This window comes from Pezoporus flaviventris, unplaced genomic scaffold, assembly GCF_033815535.1.
Source record: "Pezoporus flaviventris isolate CSIRO_AGI_PZ_B2104156 unplaced genomic scaffold, CSIRO_AGI_Pfla_v1 ptg000001l, whole genome shotgun sequence".
NCBI lineage: Eukaryota > Metazoa > Chordata > Aves > Psittaciformes > Psittacidae > Pezoporus > Pezoporus flaviventris.
Genome location: NW_026892549.1, coordinates 12,154,884 through 12,176,844, shown reverse-complemented (window position 1 = coordinate 12,176,844; position 21,961 = coordinate 12,154,884). Strand labels below are relative to the sequence as shown.

Genomic DNA, 21,961 nt, shown 5'->3' with positions numbered 1-21,961 from the left:
TTACCTATCTTGGGAAGAGTGTTACTGACAAGCACATTGTCATCTAGTTTGTGAAACCCTAGGTCCTTGCATCAGACCTGCATCAGATTCTCATGCAGGTGTTTTCTATATTTTGTTGCTGTGTTGCTCCTCCCTCTCACTGTGGCTTTTTTGGACGTTTCATCTGATCTTTATCATTGTTTTTCCCAGCTAGTGACTTTTGGTATTTGATTACATTATCTGCTTGCTCAGAGGAAAGATTTTGCTGACTAATAAATACCCAGATCAGGTGTGTCTATACAAAGGATGGAAGAAAAAAAAATAAAAAAAATGAGTTACAAATACAGGAGGAGTGGTTTCTGCTTGGCGACTCTGTAACAGGGTCTCTGCCTAAAAGTTGGTAACACTTGCTTAACAGGTCAGCAACATAAAATTAGCTGTTGCTCTTGAAGATGTATCCGCTGAAAGACATATCAAGCCCCCTGCTCTCAAAGCTTTTTTTCTGTTTTAAATGTAATGACTGTTCTTCATCCTTCCTATTCTTAATGTTCATCATCTTCTTAAAATGATTTCACATACATTATTTTGTATCTTTTTACTGACATTTGCCTTTCTCTTTCTGAAATCTCTCTGTGTCATTTTCAAATGGTGTTTTTGCATGCTTTCTGGATGCCTCATCCAAAGCAGAAAGAGAAAAATCAGTGCTGGGTATACTTCTCTCTTCACTCTTCCTTCTATAATGTCAGTTTTTCTGACAAATTCAGATAATGTAACAAATAAGTGAAATAGCCCATCTACCTACCTATCTGCCTACCAGTTTATCTGCCTCCAAACCAGAATGGACAAGATTTGTTCCATGTTCTGAAGACCAGTGTTGATATCCTGGCCTTAGCTTGCATTTTATAGTTTGCAAGGTTTAACATTTTGCTCATTTCTTAGAGGACAGAGAGGGGGGTTGATAAATTTAGGCCAATGAGCTCAATGAGAATCCCATCTCATAGTTCTGGGAGAATCAGGGATAATTTTGACTTACTAAAAAGTTTGGTAAATTTCAGCTTACCTAGAGAGTTAATTTGTGGGTTTTTAGTTTGCTGTTATTTATCTTTGTTGTTGATTTGTTGGTGAGCATGTAGGTTGTTTTTTTGGTGAGGGTGTTGGTGAGAGTGGTAAGTATTTTTCCCCTTTTCTTTTAAAGTTGTTTTTGTATTAAGCACCAAAACATGGTCAAAGCCTGATTGTTATGCCTAAGAATAAACATCAGTGAGGTCATGTGCACTGAGGGATTTAAACTTCTGAGATTATATTCATATTCTGAGATTATATTCTGAGATTCTATTCAGCAGCTCACTGGAGCTTTACAAGAGACCAATTACAGTCAGATCTGATGATCATTTGAATCTCTGTGCATGTCGACAACTGTCCTCAGATCAAGGGTGACAGGGAGATTTCTTGCTGTATGGAAGTGGTTGTCAAGTCACTCAAGCAGTCTTCCCAGTCATTGAAAATAGATAAGTTGTAAATCACTTTAGGTCTCATCACTTATGAGAAGGCACAGGGAGAGTTATGTAAAAAAGTGAGGTAACAGCTGGAAAAACAGCTTGTAAAAGATTAATTTCTTCAAAACATCAATATCTATAAAGGCATTTGGATTTTCTACTTTAATTAATGCAGCTGCTTGTGACACTGTGGCCTTCAAACAGTAGTATGGCTTTAGAAATTTTCATCTGAGGTACTGAACTAGTGGTTACAGCATTGCAGCCAGAAAAAAGGTGTGGGTTTGAAGGATGACATGCTTGGCTGAATAGAAGGAAGACTCTTAGAAGAATCAAAAGTGATAATCCATTTCTGTAACATGCAGTGTGCTGTTGTGTTCTAGGTTGAACATGATCAAACATTTCTATGCTCAAGGGATGTCTGAGATTGTACTGAATTCCCAGAATCACTGCAGTACTGGACTTTGGTCCTACCAAGTTCCTGTAAGATAAAGCAGAACAGCATAGTGCTTGCAAAATTGTATACTGGAGGGAGAAGGGGTTTAATTACCTGCGACTTTCTACTGGAAAGCTCTTAGAAGATGTAATGAGAATTAAAGTAGTTGATTGCCAGCTCTGTGAGTGTAGACATGTGACTGTGCCTCTAAATTTCAAACAGTTTTTGATAGGGAGAACCATCCTTTCATAAAATCCAGAGGAAGGTGGCAGAAAAAATCTTTTTTGTTTTAACTCATTTTCCAAACTAGGAAGAAAAATCATAAATACTCCTCTCTTTATGAGGCAGTTTTGCTAAGTTCGTTGCAGGTATAAAATCAATTTCTCCCCACTGAAAACTGTTTTCATTTCAATGACTTGTAAAATGTGCATGACTGCCTGGGGGGTGGAGTTGTCTGTCACGGCTGAAATAACTCGTGCTGCATCATTGTTCTTGGTCTAAAAGTTGCCTACCTGATGATACTACCAACAGTTTATATGAGAAGTGATGGGGGGTAGCAGAAGGTTCTGAGCCCTTTTGAAAACTGATGATTTGTTTTCTTCAGTTCACATGCATGTTGTATTAGAACAAACAAAAAGGTAAAATAGTCAGTTAAAAAAGGGTGATTTTCTGCAAATGAAAGCAAATATGGTTATGAACCAGAAAAAAATTGCAGTATAAAAAAAAAAACAACAAACCAGAGCCAAAAGATGAATGTGGCAACAACAATCCAGTCTCTTTCTGTAAGTGTTTTTCTGTCTATGGCATGTGTCCAGCATAAACCAGATGGTATCTGAAATGCTGAACAATTTCAGCTACAGCCTGAAGAAGTCTCAGTTTGCACATTAAACCCAAAGCAAAACAAAACTATTTTGCTTACTGAGGTTACTGATACTGTCTAAGAGCTACAGTAATGGCGAGGAACTTAAGTTATAGTCTCAAAAATATGAACTGGTGTAAGACAGAGTCACTATTATGCTAAGAGTTATGTGGTTCCGGTGGAATATATGGACTTTGTTGGTGAGCTGGAGAGGCTGAATGTTGAAGCAAATGCCCTGCATGGACAGTCTCAGTTTTAATTAAATGATAGTGACAAATATCTGAGTTTCAGTGGGTGGAGTGTTCATCAAATACGTGGAAAATTCAAGTTGGTGTCTTTCTTCTGCTCCAGTTGAGAAATCGCAACCATATTATAACATTTGGGGGACCATTTTCACAAAACCAAAACGTATTTCTTCTTCCCATTTCATTTCTATTTGGAAACAAAAAAATAATCTGTAGCAAATTATCAGCAGAAAACCTAGGAAAATTCTCAATTATAAAAAAGAACAAATTAAAAAAGGGCCTAAAGCTCTATAAATGACAAAAAGGGTCATTCTAAAGTCTGCCTGCATTTGTTAAAAAAAAAAAAAAATCTTTGCTTTTATTGAGGTCTGTTAGGAAATCTACTTCTTTAGAAGATGAAAGATGGTAAAACATACAGTCTCCCTGGAATTGCTATGGCACAGGGGTTAACTGAAGCTGATGAAATCAAAGATGCGAAAGTGTTCAGAAAACTGAAATCTTGGTGGTAGTGTTTTAAAAGTGAGATGAAACAGGAAGTCTGAAGGAAAAGAAAAATATCTATTAGCAGTGTGTGGTTGGTGGACTAAGAAGATTGAGATGACATTGTAAATGCACATCATGAGGAAAAAATGTATTTAGTTAACATTTAGATTTCTTTCTTCAGATATAAAAGGACACTAATTGTATAATGTGCACTCCCTGTTCAGAAAGGAAAGAGATCTGATGTGAACTAAAAGTCATGCTATGAAATAGCCATGCACTATCAAAATTAGTAGTTCTGCATAATAGGACAAGCGTGAATTCCATTAACACTATGCTCTGGAAGCAAAGCTTGCTGTACACTACCCAGAAACTGAGAAAAAGTCAAACTGTGTAACAGGAAAGAGGATGTTCAGTACAGCAGTTAGTCATCAAATAATTTAAGCTGGATGATGAACAAAGTGCCTTGAACTTGTCTTGAAATCCAGTTGTTACACCAATTAAAATCCTGGTAGCAAATGTAGAGCATTTCACTAGTTTGATAAACTGATTTTGTGGATGGGAAATTTTAATAATTCATGGAAAACATGGAAAATTGAGCTTTTGAAGACTCAGAATCTTTCAGATTTGAAGTACCTAAAAAATAAGGTTTTGCTTTTAGACACGTAAGTCTATGTGCTTCTTTGCTCAAAAGCCATAGCAGTTTCTCTAAGAGCTTAACTGGGAACTAAAGAAGTTAAATTACACCTCTGATTGAAAAATCTTTCAAGTAACACTTGCTTGTGTCTGCACACCAGTAAATATATCAGGGAAACAATGTGATTATTGATGAGGGTTTGGAATTTTTATGGAGCTCTACAAATCTTCCTTTTGTTTATCTTTCTACATATAAAGGTGCCTTCATGGCAGTGAATAAAATATCTATTTGTAGACACACAAATAAATTTCTTGAATATATATATGACCTTTTTTTCCCAACTAATTTAAATTAAGGATGAAGCTATTTTCTTACTTGTCAAGCAAAGCCTTTCAGCAAACATTTTAGGTCTTTTAAGAAATGCACAAAAATCTTACAGCAAATGTAGCTCTCGAGGGATTTTTATTCTTTTTTCCTTCTCCCATTTGCTGCTAATTTATTATCTCTGGTTCTAGGTTATACTTCCAATGTCACTTTGACTGTGCAGATAGGTTTGTACTAATACCATTTTTTTTTCTCTTTATATTTTTATTTTATGCTTGATATCTATACTTACTGATAGCTTCTGTGGCTACTATGTAGGCAATGCGAGGGGGAGAAACTTTTAAACTAATATTAACATAACCCACTGCCTGGGGCAAGGAGCCTTACAACTGTTGTTTTATGAAAGTAAATAGGAAAAGCACTTCTGCTTAGCTATAAAATAAAGTCCTTGAAATTTATTTGGATTCTAGTTCATAGGCTGAGAGGTTTACTTGTTACTGTTCTGATAAAAGAGAATTACCTTGAAGCAAACCTGATATAAGCGAGGTTTAGAAGTACATTTCCAAAGAACAGATCTGAAAATTAGGTGGTAACATTTGCAAGGAAAAATGGGGCCAATATTTTTATTGTGATTGCAGCTTCAATACCTTTCCTTTAATGTGTAAAGTACACGCACCAGGGTGAAACCAGTGACTGTTAGAGAAAGGAATGTGAACAGCAGAAAATTGAGGACTAAAGAAGCGCTTAAAAGTGGTATTTAAAAAAAAAAATAAAAACTTAAAAAGCAAAGATCACCAGGAGGCATAGATAACAAAAGATGGGAGGAAGGTCTCCCAAACAGCATATTGATTTTTTTTTTTTAATCATTCTTTTCAGTAGAGGTGTCTACAGGACAACAGCACAGAGAAAGGGAAACTTCACTCTTGAAGTATGCATGATAGTTAAGAGGTCCAGAGGCTGAGACTGTTCTTCATGTTGTGTTTTTTTTCTTTTTTTAATCATTTCTCACATGGAAAAGGCAAAAAGCTTCTGTGAGAAAAGAGCAAGAATGAAACTTACATTTAAAATACTTCCCTCCAACACTATTATTGACTTGTACTCTTTTGTAATTGAGACACAGAAATCAAAGATCAGGAAAGAAAAAAATTCCTTCATTCTGTTAAAATGGAAACAAATTTCAATAGCCTGAGAATGAACCATCGTTTTTGAAACAGCAAAATGGGGATAAAATGGCATCCCAGCTATGGAGCTTCTTAACTGATTTTGGATTTAGAAGGGTATCAAAAAATTCTCACACCAAATGGGCAAATGATCTGCCACAAATTCTAGTAAAACAAACACTGTCAATTTTGGTCCAGATGCAGGCTTTGCTAGGGAGAGGTTTCAATATTTATTTTTTTTCTTTTTTCTTTTTTTAAGCAAGACTAGCAAGGCAAAATTGGGTAATTTGGCACAATACTGGATCCCTACAGTCTTTGTACTAAAATATTGTGCACATTCAAACAGCATACTATTTGTGCAGCAATCAAACAGCTCTCAAAAAGATAACTGGGGAACTCTACTTGCCCCTGTCTTTTTCCAGCAAAACACAAAAAAGGCAATACAAATTCTTCAGTCTATTAGCAACTTCCATCCTTTTAACCTTCAGTCCAGTTCTTTGGCTGAGAAATAAGAAACAATATTCACTTTCCTCTTTGCCTCAGGGCTATAAGAACCAGCATTCATATACTTGCAGCACTGAAAGCCCAGGTCTATCCCAGCTGGAGTTAATGATCAAGGTAAATTAATATAATTTAAAGTTTGTTTGTGGCAGCTGAGCTAGCATCCCTACCATGATGCTTCAGTGTACTGTGCAAACAGCTGTGTTTTGAGCTCTCTCAGGTGTTTCTGCATAGTGCTACTTGGAAGTGGAAATGGTAAGCTTAGAAAACATTTCCAGTCTCAGTATTTCATTTAATTGACCTAATTTCAGTTGATTTTACTCCACATGCGTTACATGCTCTGGATCTAGACCCAGAACTTCTGAAGTTGTGGGAGGTAGTGGCCAGACACAAAATTAAATGTTTGCAAATGTTTTTAAAGCAAAATATCTGTGGACCCCATTGATTGCTTTACTCAGGAAAGAAATATGAGACATAGAGGTGTAAGAAACTGAACATTAAAAAAATACGAATGCATGATAACTGCATCCTGCTCTTGTGGACGTTGCTTAAGGTTAATAGGAGCTGAGCGTGGATGAAAGCCAAGCATTGCTAAGAAAATGAACTCAATTATGTTACTTTTTAAGTCCTAACCCAGAAATACACAGCACAAAGGCAAACTGTTGAGATTAATCGGATAAAATTGTCAATGCAGCAGTCTGTAAATGGAATCCTTTAAATATATATGTCCTAAAAGTCCTTAGAAATGTATTCAGGTAAAATACGGATATTACAATCTTTTCTTTCTGAGCTGCTTTCAGCAGAATAAAGTGACTTTTGTGCTTCACCAAATGCCAGAGCAAAGCAGATAGGTGCAGTAACCACAAAAAGATTTTCTTGAAATTAAAGTGAATGAGCTACTTCTCCTATAATCTGATGGTAAGGAGTGTAAAGAATTCTGACAGCATTCAAACTTACCCATTCTGCAGTTATCAGATATATACTTTCTGTCATGATTTAGCCAACCATTGTAGACTTTAAAAAAAAAAAACACCACCAGTATCCCAACAGTATCTGTTACATACTGTCACTTTCCTGGAAAATTTCCACTTTTTTATTTAAAATGAACAGTAAATGTCCTTACTCAAAAGATATTTAAATTGCAGCACTTATTCTGAGCTGCAGTAAGCCTATCCATTTTATAAATACTGCTCATATTCAGTAATAATTACTGAACACTGATTCACGAGTAGTATTTAGGAATCACGTCTTAAAGGGCTTGTTGTTTGTTTGCTTTTTAATGTATAATAATAATCAGTTTGATGTTATTAGTGTCACCACTGTTCTTGAAGGGCAGGATTCTGTGCCTGTAAAGGTAAAACTGAGTATAGAATTGCAATTGAAAATATTAAGAATTTTACATGACACACACCCTTCTGATAGACCTTGATGAGTACCAGTAAAGGTTGGATTATTTAGGAAGCACTGTTTCAGGCTTCCCTTAATGGAAGTGATTTCCCTAGTCACAGATGATGAATCCTATAGCTTAATAATGCTACCTTATTGAGGAAAGGAAAGGAGAAGAGACTGAGAACATTACAGAATCATAGCATAGTTTTGTCTTGGAAGGAACCTTTGAAGGTCATCTGGTCCAACTCCCTGCAATAAGCGGGGACATCTTCAACTAGATCATGTTGCTCATAGCCCCATCCAACCTGAACTTGAAATGTTTCCAGGGATGGGGCATCTGTCATTGTGAAGTACAAGATGAAGTACAAAACTCAACTACTTCTCTTTCCTCATTTAAGTTCCTTCTTGGGAGCAGGTACCTTTCTTTTCTCACTACATTACCTTCTCACAGCATGCCTTGTCAGGTAGGAAAGCTTTCAAAAAGTCACACCTGAGACTTGCATGAGTTGTTCTTACTCACATTGTAGTTATCATTCACATTTAGGTGTAGCAGGTTTTGGTCAGACCATAACAATGTTAACTGTGTTGCTTCCTCAGTTTTATGGCATTCTTGCTTTTAGAAGTAATGGTGCCAGATGTGATAAAAGGTGAATGTGGTTTGGGTTATTGTAGTTATTAACATTCAGGTATTACAATTCACTTCCCTTTGCCTCTGCTGAAGTACGTGCACTTCTGGACTACCTATCCTCTGAGTCCTCTGAAGTATTCAGCTCTTCTAGGACATGGTGGAAAGCTTAAAATACATTATAAGAAATGAAAAGCCTGAATGTTCCACTCTGAAAAACTGTATTATTGGCTGATGAGGAAGAAAGTGTCTGTAGCTCTTCTCAGGGACTGGAACTCAGCAGGCAAATTACATTTTTTCCGCACTGTTTTTCCTCTATATTTCACATGAAATTGTTCTTGCTTGCTCAGAGTGACCAGACTATAATGCCTCTGTCCCTGCTCTTGGTGGGGATTCTGTTAAGAGCCAGGCATAGGCTGCTGAAAATTCTAGTATGCTGAACTATTATTTTAATGGTGAACTACCAATTTTTGCTTCAGAAAACATTATTATATAGAATCACACTGAAACTGACATTTTAAAGCATTACTTCAGATATATCATGAGCACTTCAGCTCTTTGCAATCTTGTGTATATGCCAGCAGAAGCCTCTGGTGGATAAGGCTCATGTCTCTAGGTGTTTGTATTCAATCGCAGTTGAGGGGGCCTGGCCTTGAGTTCAGCAAAATCTTTCAGAGGAAATGGAGGTGAATGAGCTGGAACTTTCCCATGAATTTCATTAGTACATGTCCAATAATGGGGACAGATCTGTCTTGAAAGGGATAGAGAGTGTTGGCTTGCTTTCTAAGATATACTATGTTTGTGTCTTACATGGGTTCTTTGTCTGCTTCCACTGTGCTGTTATCTAAAGGCACTTCGGGTTTTGTATTGTGAAAAAGATTCAAACAAGGGTGAATCATGTTAAATAATGTTGCTTTAGAATTATTCTGTAAGTACAGAAATAGGGAGAAAATGTTATTTTATTTTGTAGCTGGGAAACATATGAAACTAATTTTCTCTCTGAATTGTAGTACCTATCACACAGCAAAGCCTGTTAGAAGTCTCTGGAAATTACTCATTTAACATTTCCTATAAGCAATATAGGATTCTATACCAGCTGTTCTAATTTTTTTTCATATCAGTTTTGGTTCCCATGTATTTGTTTCTAAGGAAGTTAGGATGTGGATATGTTGGAAGAGACAGAAAGTTTTACTTTGATGTACACTACATGTTACGTTTTGTTGGAAATTAAAGGTATTCCAGGTCAGTTTATAGTCATAGGATAATAGTGAATCAAATAAGATCTTCAGTGTCTATACAATATAAAACCCTGTAATGTTAACCTTTATGAAACAGAATATACTTCAACAAACCTGATTAAATTGTTTATCATGTTAAATTTTCTACTTAGAACAATTAAAATTGATTCTTGTCATTTCAGTGTTTGACTGTATAAGAAAGAAATCTCACAGTTTATTTTAATTAGATGTAATTTTCTTTTATGTGTGTACAAAATAAAAATTAATAAATTTATGATTGCAAAGTACCTAGCTCAGTTTAAAAATGCAGGATATGTATTTCTAAGTTACTGTAGTAAGGCTGAATTAAACATATAAAATTTTTAAAATAAGTAATGCAGATTTAATAACTTTTTTTTTTTAAAGAAAAAAGAAGAAATATTTAGAAAATGTCAGCCCTCTAAGCTGAATTTTCCGGTGGTTATAGAACATTAATCACACATTTTAATGGCAAATTGCTACCCCAAAATCATAAAATGTGTGTTGATACCAATATCATCTGCTAAAAAACCTTAATGTATTGAAAATGAGACGGGAACTTCATTTTATTTTGCTTTTTAAAATAAGTTCAGGTATCAGTGCATGCTGTTCTCCTTTCTGTTTTTTTAAAACAGTGTCTTAGGTTAGAAATCTCATCAAATCTATGAAAATTCATGTTATTTTGGACTTGAGAACTGTTTCTGGATTTCAATTCCAGTTCTGCTGATGTGAACATGAGCTTAGTAAATTTGCTCTGAACCCACAGGCATTTCTGAGGTTCTGTGTGGGTGCATAAATGTTCCTAAGATGTGGGCCATGGAAGGATTTCCATCAAAATTTCCAGAGCTTGTTACAGATAGGATCCAGTAAGTAACTCCTGTTCTTTTATTTTGGTAGAATTCTGTACTTTAACGAAGAGCCGAGCTGTAACACAGTAGAATGGAATATACAGAGAGGGATGATGTGTGTAAATATAGTCAAACACATTTTTATACTGTTTAACAGTATACTGCACAGATTCAGTAGCACTTCTGTGCCGTATCCAGCCATTCAATTACGCCACTATATTGTTCTATAAAGAACATTTTGGATGTGTAAATATCTATAACATAAATGTTGTGTTGATATTGCTGGTATTAGGTACTTTAATTGTGGGAGTAATTGACACTTCTTTTGTTTGCCTCATTATCTTTTTTCTCAAACTGAAACTCTTTTAGCAGCCCAATCTGTATTGTGCAGAGACAGCAAGTCATTGCAACAGTTGACACAAGACAGCCTTGAGATGTGTGGCAGTAATTAAGTAAAAATCTCCAAATTCAAAATAGCTTCCTTACAACTAATGAGGAATGACCAACTACATGAGACAATATTCATTTTTTACTTCATTGATCATAAAGTATTGCATTAGCGTGTTCTAGTAAATCACACACACACAAAAAAATCCATTAACAAAGCTTGTTTGTCTCTGCAAGTACAAAGAATATTAATTATTGTGGCTTCCTGAAAACAGTGGCTTTTTTTCCCTCCTCTTTCTACGGTTTTCATTGGCAGTGTTTGCAAATCCATTCTCAAAAAATAACCAGGGCTTCTTCAGAAATAAGTATGGAATATAAATTTGCAAGTGTTTTTGTTTATGTATAGATGCATAGAAGGATCTTCTTTTACATTCTGATACATCCTACCCGCAAAAGCTTAGTAAAAGCATAGTTCAGGGTTTCTTTTAATTTTCAGGGACTGCAACAAAGAGAAATTTTCTCTCTCTTGTTGTCTATATGGTAACTTTCACTGCACAAGTTTTGAAGCTGCTGTCATTGAGCAAGTATATAAAAATACTAAAACTCATTGATGCATAACTGTATTATGCTGGGCAGTTTTGATGGAAGATTATAGTGGTGAGAATTGTTTTATTGTTGTTTTTAACCAGACGCCACAGGCACACTCAGTTTTGCGAGACAACATAGAGCCTTGATTTTTACAAAGTGTTCATGCTATGTCTCCTTTAATGAGTTCTTCATTCTTCTTACTACCAAACATCAACCCATTTTCTCTACAGCTAGATATTTTTATTGGCATTTTCTGACCTCAAAGAGTTGGGGTTTTTTGTAGGTTTTTTGATACCTTGTGTGGCATAATTCATTTTCTTCTGCACAAAGTAATATTGCAAGGTTACATTTTTATATTTATGCCAAATCCAAATAAAAATTTTAAGGGTGAAATTTACAAATATTTAAGAAATACCTGATATTTAAACACTGTGCAAGACCAATTCCTAATGTATTTATATTCACAACTCTAGGGTATTCAAGTATAGGGAATGACAAAGTGTGATTTACTGTTTTAACATGATAGTAAGTTATAGATTCCTTTTTTTAGGCAATCTATATATGTTGATAGGCCGGTATTTATAGAGTTCATAAAACAAAGGTAGTTGTTAAGTCTTGGACCATGAAAGTCAGATAATGTGTACAGAAAAGATGAGTTTGCCAGCATCTAATGAAACAATAGAGAGAACAGAAGGTTTTGATTTAAGCAATAGGTAAAAATTAATCTATTTATCTTAACTTCACTAAAGGCCAGAATTTTATAATCTGGTCTGTAGGGATGGAAATGTCTTTGAAATGCACGATATGCAAAGTGTACTCTGTTGCCTTATTGCATAAAGATGAAACCCTGCTGGTGGTATCAATAAGGATATTTTCACTGGCATCCCAAAATATGAAACCTTAAAAAAAAAAAAACAAAAAACAAAAAACATTAAGACATATTCCTCTTTTGGTCTTTAGGTTCTTGTCAGTTCTACAAAGTTATGTGTCTGCATTGCCCTCTTCCCCAAACTAATTTTTATTCTCATGCAGTCTGGCAGTCTTTAAGTACTATATATTTATTAACTGATTAATTACATTAATCTTCTGAGACAGTGGGAAAAATATTGGAACACTCCAGGCAAATCCAGTATCGTTTACTCTCCACTTCTTTTTGCCTCTCTCATAATTTGTCCATTGGTTTTTTTTAATAATTAGAAAGGCTGCAGAAAACTTGGGGGGCAAGTAAGGTTTGCTGTTCCTTTGTGGCCACCACCAATTTATCTGACCACCTTTAACCTTGTTTAAAAAAAAATAAAATAATAAAAAATACAAACACATTTTTATGCTGTTCAATCCAGAAATGGTTAAGTTTAGAGCCATTCGGTGAAAAATTACCCCAGTCTTGTAGAACTGTTATATTAGATGGGTTTTGGCTGAGGATGTGGTCTTCTCTCCCTTCAGCCTGGGGAGCTTTCTATTTGAGATAATTTTTGGATGCAAAATATCCAACTGCATTTAAGAATCTAGGTGGATTTTGCTCTTATGATCTAATTTCAGTATTATCAGTCCTATTGCCCCTGCGTCTTTTATAGCTTTAGGAGGGAGATTCATGTTAGGCAAAACCTAATTTTAATTCAAGTCCCAATTCTGGTGGGTGCTCTTGGCCTGACGACCTAAAGAGCTGTATTCTGACTCCAGACCCATCCTAGCCTATGTCTGCCCAGAGGGATGTTTGGAGAATGATACAAACCTGAGCTGTTTCAAAAAAATTTCTTCTACCTCATTTTTACTCTTCAACAGCCTTAGTGCAACCTTCAGCATAGCTTTTCTACTTCTCTCCAGTGGCTATCAGCTACATTATGATAGAAAAGATGAGTCCTGTGGCTTTGTTAATTATTTACAGCTGTGCAGTGAAGATGAGCAAGTGTCTGACACATGGAAAGCAGCGATCAGGAAAAAGTCAAAAGGAAAGTGTGTGCAGGAGAGCCATCTCAAATAGAGATCCTGACAGAGTCATTATAGTGGCAGTATGCAAACAGTGTTCATGTTTAAAAAAAAAAAGAAGCATTTAAACAATTAAAGTTGTTATATAATATAAGATTTAGACTCTCTGCTGATTGCTTTTGTGTAGTACTTACAAAAACAAAGAGAAAAAGGCAAGCAACTGTAGAGCATCCTAAATCCAGTATCTGTATGCTGTGTTTTGCACCTGTGAATTCATTTGTATATAGTATCAGTGCCAGTGCTAAAAGCCTTTCACAGGACTGTGGAAACTGGAGTGTGTACCCCTAGGAGGCTTGTTAAGTTTTAGAAGCAGATAACCTTTTGAACTGTTTTGTCTATTTTGTCCACAGTAGCACACAAAATTGAAAACCATCCTTTGAAGTGATTTTCACGGTTTTTGTGTTTGTTGTTATTGTTTCATAGAATCATAGAATGGTTAGGGTTGGAAAGGACCTTTAGATCATCTACTTCCAAGCCCACTGCCATGGGCAGGGACACCTCACACTAAACCATGCCACCCAAGGCTTCGTCCAACCTGGTCTTGAAAACTGCCAGGGATGGAGCATTCACAACCTCCCCTGGCAACCCATTCCAGTGCCTTACCACACTAACAGGAAAGAATTTCCTCCTTATGTCCAATCTAATCTTCCCCTGTTTAAGTTTTAACCCATTACCCCTTGTCCTGTCACTACAGTCCCTAATGAAGAGTCCATCCCCAGCATTCCTATAGCCCTCCTTCAGATGCTGGAAGGCTGCTGTGTGGTCTTCACACAGCCTTCTCTTCTCCAGGCTGAACAGCCCTAACTTGCTCAGCCTATCTTCATACAAGAGGAACTCCAGTCCCCTGATCATCCTTGTGGCCCTTCTCTGGACCTGTTCCATGTCCTTTTTATGTTGAGGACACCAGAACTGCACACAATACTCCAGGTGAGGTCTCACAAGAGCATGAAGCCAGCTCATGTTCATTTTCTCATCAACCAACATCCCCAAGTCCTTCTCTGCAGGGCTGCTCTGAATCTCTTCTCTGCCCAACCTGTAGCTGTGCCAGGGATTGCTCTGACCCAGGTGTAGGACCTTGCACTTGTCATGGTTAAACTTCATAAGGTTGGCATCAGCCCACCCCACAAGCGTGTCAAGGTCCCTCTGGATGGCATTCCTGCCCTCCAGTGTATCAAATGAACCCTAGTCCTGCTTGCTATGCTATTTCTAACGCAAGCAAGGATGCTCTTGGCGTTCTTGGCTGCCTGGGCACAAGCTGGCTCATGTTCAGCCACTGTTGACCAACACCCCCAGGTCCTTTTCCATCAGGCAGCTTTCCAGCCACTCTTCCCTAAGCCTGTAGCATTGCACAGCAGGGAGTGACCCAGGTGCAGGACCCAGCACTGAGCCTTGTTGAACCTCATATAGCTGGCCTCGACCTGTCAGTCCAGCCTGTCCAGATCCCTCTGTTGAGCCTTCCAAGCAGGTCAACTGTCCTACCCAACTTAGTGTTGTTTAACAGGCATTCTGAGGGTGCAGCACTCTAAGCCCAGACTGAGATCAGTACAAATCCTTGATTGGACTTGGGAAACTCTGGATTGAAGATCTGTGTTTCTTCTTCCTATATAAAACACAATGAACCAAAGCCTGTTCTTGAAAAGGGAAGTAGATACCAGAGGGCTGTTTATGTCGACACTCCTGTTTATAGAGGGAGAGGAGAGATGAGACACTTGGTGCTAGATGTGTGAGGAATGTGAATCAGCACTGATGACTGATTTTCAGACTGTGATGACTCAAAGCCATCTTTTGATTTCTCAAGTTCTTAATTTTCTCTGTTGTTTCTGTTTGTTTCAGTGTTGCTTCCTATACTCTTTAGCTCATCTCTTACATTTGGCCAGAAGTTATGAGGGTGCACGATAACTATAGTTATATAACTATATTCATTCTTCTGCACCCTCACAAACCTGCTGGCTGCTACAGGTTTTATTCTTTATTGTGAAATATTATTTTGGTGACAATAAGCATGTTGTCATAGTGCCTGTGAGGTCAGAGGTTACAGCTACTGTTTTGTTGCAGACAGTACAATATTTCGCCTGCTTTCCTTCTTTTTTCAGTTGTCCACATCCTACCATATGTGTTTATTATTCTCCTTCTTTCATGGACCAGTGAATACCTGACTTAATTGAAGGTGACTTCAAATTTATATCCACTAGTAGTCTATGTGGTTGAATAATGCATATGAATAAAAGTAGCAATGAATAAGAGGTTACTTATGATACATCAATCCTTATTAAATATGAAATAATTTCTTTGCATATATATAAATATCAAAGAGTAAAGATTTTTAGGTAATTTCCATAAATTTATCCCCATCATTCAAAGTCCTGATATTAAAAGTGTGCATGTATCTAGTCTGTGTGAAAAATTACTCTTTAAAGCAATTCTGATACCATGGGATACCATGTGTATTTAGTTTACATTTTACACATTAACCTCTAACTACAGAAATTAATATGTAGCATCCAGCCTCTTTGAAAGTTTTCATACATTTAACATAATAAATGTAAAAAACATTTGTGAGGATGATTTCTCACCTTTTAAAACTGTATCAGATATTTTATGTTAGACTTGCCTGGATGTGGCATGTTGCTTCTTATGCCAAGAGCTTCATTAGAGAATAAATACTAAGTTTTTTAATTAGTTCTGCAAGATTAAATATCCTAAACTGCAGTCTGAGTCCACAGCAGAAATGGGGTATGGCAGTGCATAGGAGGCAAGCTAACAGGGAGAAACAGGTCTCACAATCTGTATTGCACGTGTACTGTATTGTACCAGAGTGGAGTATTTTCACTTAAGCCAACATTTATCCAGAGAGTTCCTACAAGTTCCGTGGATTATTCTTTCTGAACTTCGGGCTTTTTTGTCTTATTTACAGTCATTAATCAGCTTCATTTGATAATACCACAGAGAAGACCATGATAGTTGCTATACCAAAACTTCTCTAGGGAAACATGTGCTGCAATCAGAACAGTAAAAGACATTTCTTGATAACTCTGATATTTTCATCAAAATTACCATTTTCTTTTGGCCAGATTCCATCCACTGCGTGTTGGTGCTTTAGTACCTGGAAAGGTACAAAATACCTTTCAAGGGTTCCCACCTATGCATGCAAACAGAGTTGAATTTAAAGGCCACTGAATCAGCGGAATAAGGTTTTGTTTGGGGTAACTGCTCACTGTGGAGAAGGTTCATTCCCTAAGGACACTTAAGAGAGCAAAATGGATCTGTAAGTCACTGATGTACAACACAAATGAGAATTTTTGAAGGCATCCCATACTTTGCTTTAATTGTTTCTTGTGGCTGAGGACAGTGCAGGATAAGAGCTGCTGGAAAATTGCCGGTCTTAAAGTAAATTGGGTGCAGTAATTTAAAAGGGATCTACTACATTTGGCTGCCTAATCTCTTATTTAAAAGTCTGACTACTTACCTGAGATGTTGCAAGATAAAGCACTTTTTAAAAACTTAGTTGAGAAAGACAATGGTGAAAAAAAATATTCAGAAGTAGCAGCTTTGATGCTTTTTATAAGCAGTTGTCAAATATGAGCAGCTCTAGATAAATTTGCAAGAAGTGGGGGGGGGGGGGGTTACTGTAATTTAGTAACTTTTTGTGGACCTTGAATTTGTGCTGAGCATTCCAATATGTCTTCTTTTGTCTGGCTATCTCTGCAGCCTTTGCGAATATCTTTTATTCATACTTTGTAACTTCTCAGTAATCTTAGCACACAAATTTATACCTTAATTTACATTAAATTTGGGGCAATGTTTCTAGAAGAAGGAAATGTACATAATGAAATAATGTTCATCCATAATTTTTTGCTAATAAGCACTTGTATATTTCTTGTGATAACAAAACCCAGTTGAAATAATCAGCTTGTAGATTCTACTTGCACTCTCTTCTTTGAAATTAAGTGTAGCATGATCCTGAAGTGGGACGGGTAGATTTTTGATTAAGCACAAACTCAAGACAGATACCATGACCAAAGTGCATGGTAAAATCTCTCTGCTAATTTTGATAGAGGCCTTTGATACTTTCTCATGATGCTTCTTCAGTGGGAAACCACAGGTTGTGCTGGATAGATCCCATTGTCTCCTGCTGAAGGGTGTCATAAGAAGTCTCTTAACTTTTCTCAACCCCCATTGAAGCAAGGGCACTTTCATTGAAGGGACTGCAGATAGATTTACTGTAGACTGCACAGGTATTGTGAAAACATGGTGCAGTTTTCTTCCATGTTTTCTCACATGCTGGGAAGGTGCAGTGAGCCTTGACACAGGTTGACCGCATCAGAAATGGCCATCCTGATCCTGACCCCCCCCTCTTTGGGCAGACCTGGTGGCTCATCCCTATGGAGGTGCCCAATGACGCAGGCTGAGGCTGCCCCAGCCACCCACCAGCTGGGGTGGGATGCCCCTAGCTGCCAAGCCCAGGGCGATCCCTCTGGCCCTGGCTCATCTTTCTGCAGTTAGGCTTTTTTACCATTTCTTGTTTAGCCATCAGACAGTTACACCAAGGGGAGAGTTAGATATTCTGCTTCCTGAGCCAGAATCTCTTGAGCTGCACAGCACTGCATAAGCAATGCTGCTTCTATCCTCTCCACCCTCCAAGTGGTGTCCTAGTATGAGTGTTTGAAACATCGAGATGTTGTATTACCATAATTACAGCCAGTAGTTTTGACAATTTTTCCACCAACCAGCAAGGCTGGGAATTACTTTGTCTTTCTAAGGGAAGAAAAGACACCATCTGTCTTTTATATTCTTAGCATTCTTGCACTGATGTAAAATACACTGAGATTATTTTGAAGAAGAACACTTTTAAATTTCTTTTCCCAAAGTTCACTTGATAATGCTGCTAGAAGTGACTGTCTGCTAAAGGAAGAGGGAAGAGGAGTAAACAAGATAAAAAGCCACTCATCTTTATTTGCATTAGACGTTTCAGAAAATGCAGTTGCTGGGTAGGAGTCAGTGGGAAAAGCTGCTTCAAGGGTATCCAAGCTTTGTTTAGCTTAATTTTTTTGTCCAATGAAAGGGGTAGGAAGTGTTGGCAGGGAGGGCTTGGGACATGCTGCCTGGTTCCACTGCCTGTGGATGATTGAGACCTTTTAGAGTCATTTTGCAGACAAAATAGGTCACAAGTCTTCTATAAGATAAGGCTTTTTTTGACTGACGTTCATCTTCATTGACAAATCAAGTTGACTTCCAAAGTATCATGCTAGTAAGGAAACAGAAAGTATGTATGAATTTATCTTAATCACATGAATCAGTTAATCTCTTTTCATCTTAACCTTTCTGTTTTCACAAGTAATGCATAACATTTCTCTTGAAAACAAAACAATGTGAATAATACTTCTTGGAGCATATTTCAGTTTTCTCCCATGCGCAGTTTGCAATCAAAGAAATCTAATTTAGGAAGCTCCCTACTAGTATTTTAATTTAGAGAGTATGTTTAAAATTGCAGGATGTTTGTGTCCTGAAGGAATCTTGTATTTTTAAAGCAGGAAGCATAAAATCAAAATTAAATCCCAAAATCTGTAGACGGGAATATCAGACTCAGAAGTCCTACTGAGAGTTTAGAAGTTAGTTAAGAGATTCATTCTTTTCACTCATTAAGTTTAGAGGATAAATATTTATGCTTATATATTTATGCTTTATGTATTTTTTGGTCACAAATCTCAGTTTTCTGTTTGATAAGGAATGAATGCTGAAAGCCCTCTAGCAGTCTTGGGTTTATATATAAGTAATACAGGTTAACATGCTTCACAGACCTAAGTTTTTCTAATGAATGTTCTCTTCTGTAGAAGAAAATTATTTTTTTTCATTCCACATGCTCTGTTCACAGTTGCTCTAATGCAGTGAACAAGCCAAGCTATAAATGGCAAATCAGAAAATTAGTTTGGTTTAGTAAAGTGTTAGGTGTATTTGAGTCCTGATGCAACTGAAATGGAAATCAAATTAAACCTACCTGCCATTGGCTCTCCAAAGCTGCTTTATTTATGTTCTTTGAAAGCTCAGCAGAGTTAAACCAGTTCTGGAGGAACGCTAGGCACTGCCAGAGGTTGTTGATATTGTAGGGAGCTTTATGTGCACATGTGCACAGAATGGTTCATGGGATAAAGTGTTCTACATCCAGGTAACAGAAAAGGGAGTAGAATACCTGAAGCCCGAGCCAAAAAAAAAAAACAAACCCTCAACACCCAGCCTGGGAAGGGCATGGAGCCACACTGCCCCCATGATGCAGCAGTCTCTGCCAGCACCAGAAGGTCACAGCTGTCTCCTTTCTTACTGTGGTCTTCCTATCAAACATGTAGGATAGGTTTTAATAATCTCTCTGATTTCTGTTGTTAATATTCTCCTACATTTTACTGGAAAACAAGAAAAATGTATTATTTATGAAGTGTTTTAATACCTCTACATTCACTTAGCAATTATTTAACCTAGAGCACATTCAGAACAGGTGTTTGTTTTCTTTGTGTTCAAAAGATATTTAGACCCTTACCCTTGGTTTAGGAATGCAGTTTTCTTGAAAAACAGTATGTAGCACAAAGACACAATAAAAAATGTTTGTGTTTTTTTTTTTTCCCACCTGGAAGTACACAAATTGTTGAGGCAGAGTGCATTCATTCCCATATACATTGCCTTTTTTATCCCTAGTATCAGTGTGCCCTGGTTCTGTTAATCAGTGGTACATCACGGATGTATCTGGTGTCACTCCATTGATGCAAAGTGTGAAGCTGGAAAGGTCAGAGATGAAAGGAAGAAGCTACATTTTGTTCATGTCTTCCTTCATAGAAGATGCATGCTTTTTAGGGCACATGCTCTGCTTGGGGAAGGGAAACACCCTGTGCCAATGGGAGTTGCCTAAAAGAATACAGGCAAATACATTGTAAACCATGAAAACCATGAAAAACCACTGTAAGCCATGAAAAATTGGTATTTTGTTGTGCACACTCTAAATGGTGGACAGCTTCCTGACAGCAGGGGGAATTTTTAATTTAAGTTTTTTAATTAGGACAAGTTTTGTAAGTTAGGATTTTTATTTAATGGGCTGTGCTAGAAGCTGTCTGTATTCATTACAGAAATCATAAACTCCCCCCAGAGTTGTCCTTTGCTTTGTCCTGCTGACATCAAGATGCAAGATTTGCCAAAGCTGAGTTTTTCCCAGTTATCAGGGAACTTCTAGCTGCTGCTTATGATTTCTGTCCTTTGCCTTAGAGTTAGTACCTCTAAGAAGGTACAAGCATACTGCACTTTAGCACAGTGAATCCTAAGATATATTTCCCTTGGGAACTGTTACAATCTGTTAGAGCTAAGCACAGATCCAAGGCTCCAACAAGAGTAATCAAGGAGCTCCAGGTTGTTTCCTGAAAAATTTCAACTCCTTCAGTCTTGTTTAGCTAATCGTATAGTGTGTATAAATTATGATTCATCCTCTAAATGACCTAAACCCTTCAGACTTCTATATGATCTTTGCAGTGTGCTAAAAATCTCAGTCTTTATCATGTGAAATTATGTTGTGGGGTTTTTATCAGTCAGAGCCCTTTCTAAAGATAAAAGAGTATCTAAAATACTCCTGTACAGAGATAAGGGGACACAGATGATTGCAGCCAGAGTGGTATCCCAAAGGGAGCAATCTCAGCATCCTTATCTTCCCCCTACCACTCTGTACTGCACAGTTTCAGAGGCAGATTCCTGGCCTGGAGGAACAGTTTCTCTGACCTAATGCAGCCGTAAATATGTAACATTTATGTGTAATTACATAAATAGCTACAATCATGTCTACAGAACAATGCCTGAAAATAGTGGTTCCTATTACTCTTGATGTGACTCTTGATATAATATGAAATTCACAAGGCAATTGAAAAATCTCATGATATTTTTTAATGTTAAAAAAAAAAAAAGCTTAAGTTTAGTCTCTGCAAAACACTTGTAGTTTGGGAAATTATCTTCTGGCCCATTGATTTCCTTTTAATTGGACTAATCATTTCTGATTATTTTAATTCTCCTAAATAAAGTAATGATAATGCACTAAAATCTACAAAATGGACTAATACATAGAGTGTTGCCCTTAGCTTTTAAGTGGAAATGCAATATTGAACTTTCTTTGCCTTGTTGTGGATATAAAAATATGTATAAGAAATTTTCTGTCTCTTTTTTAGGTCCTGAGGAAGCAGATTTTAAGTGTGCCCTGAATTACATTAGCTGCATCGGTACCAACAAATGTATTCACTTGTCCCAGCTCTGCAATGGTGTTTATGACTGTTCTGATGGGTATGATGAAGGAGTACATTGCCGGGGTAAGTAAATTTGCTGAGAAAAAAACACTTTTACCCAAAATCTTCTACTCTGTTTTCTTTTCAAGTTCAAAGAGAACCAGCACTTTCTTCTTTTTGGGAATGCATATACAGATGTATATAAAAAAAACCAACACAACACAAAAGTGAATTGATGAGGCGTACTTTAATATATATTTCAAGTTTATTTTACAACTACTCTGTGTGAAGAAAATGCAAAAAAAACCCAACACATAAGTGTTTTCAGACTTTTTCTTTAAGTTACTAAGCATGTATGATGGAAATGGTTATACCGAAAGAAGGATGAGGAAGCTCTTTTTCTCAGGAGCAAAGGCTGATCAGCACACTGTTTGCCAGAAAAATTTTGTTTTCTCTTTGTTTAAACAAAAAAAGCCAAAGAAACCCACTAAAAAATGCACCAGATTTGCTGTGAGCATTATTTTT

At 36.9% G+C, this 21,961-nt stretch overlaps 1 protein-coding gene across 1 annotated transcript in view; it reads left to right on the top strand.

Moving 5' to 3' along the window:
* LRP1B (LDL receptor related protein 1B) overlaps positions 1 to 21,961 on the top strand; it is a 794,792-nt gene that overhangs the window by 278,561 nt on the left and 494,270 nt on the right. The window contains exon 2 of the mRNA XM_061444942.1: positions 21,383 to 21,520. Within this exon, the coding sequence (XP_061300926.1) occupies positions 21,383 to 21,520 (138 nt within the window). The remainder of the gene's footprint in view (positions 1 to 21,382; positions 21,521 to 21,961) is intronic.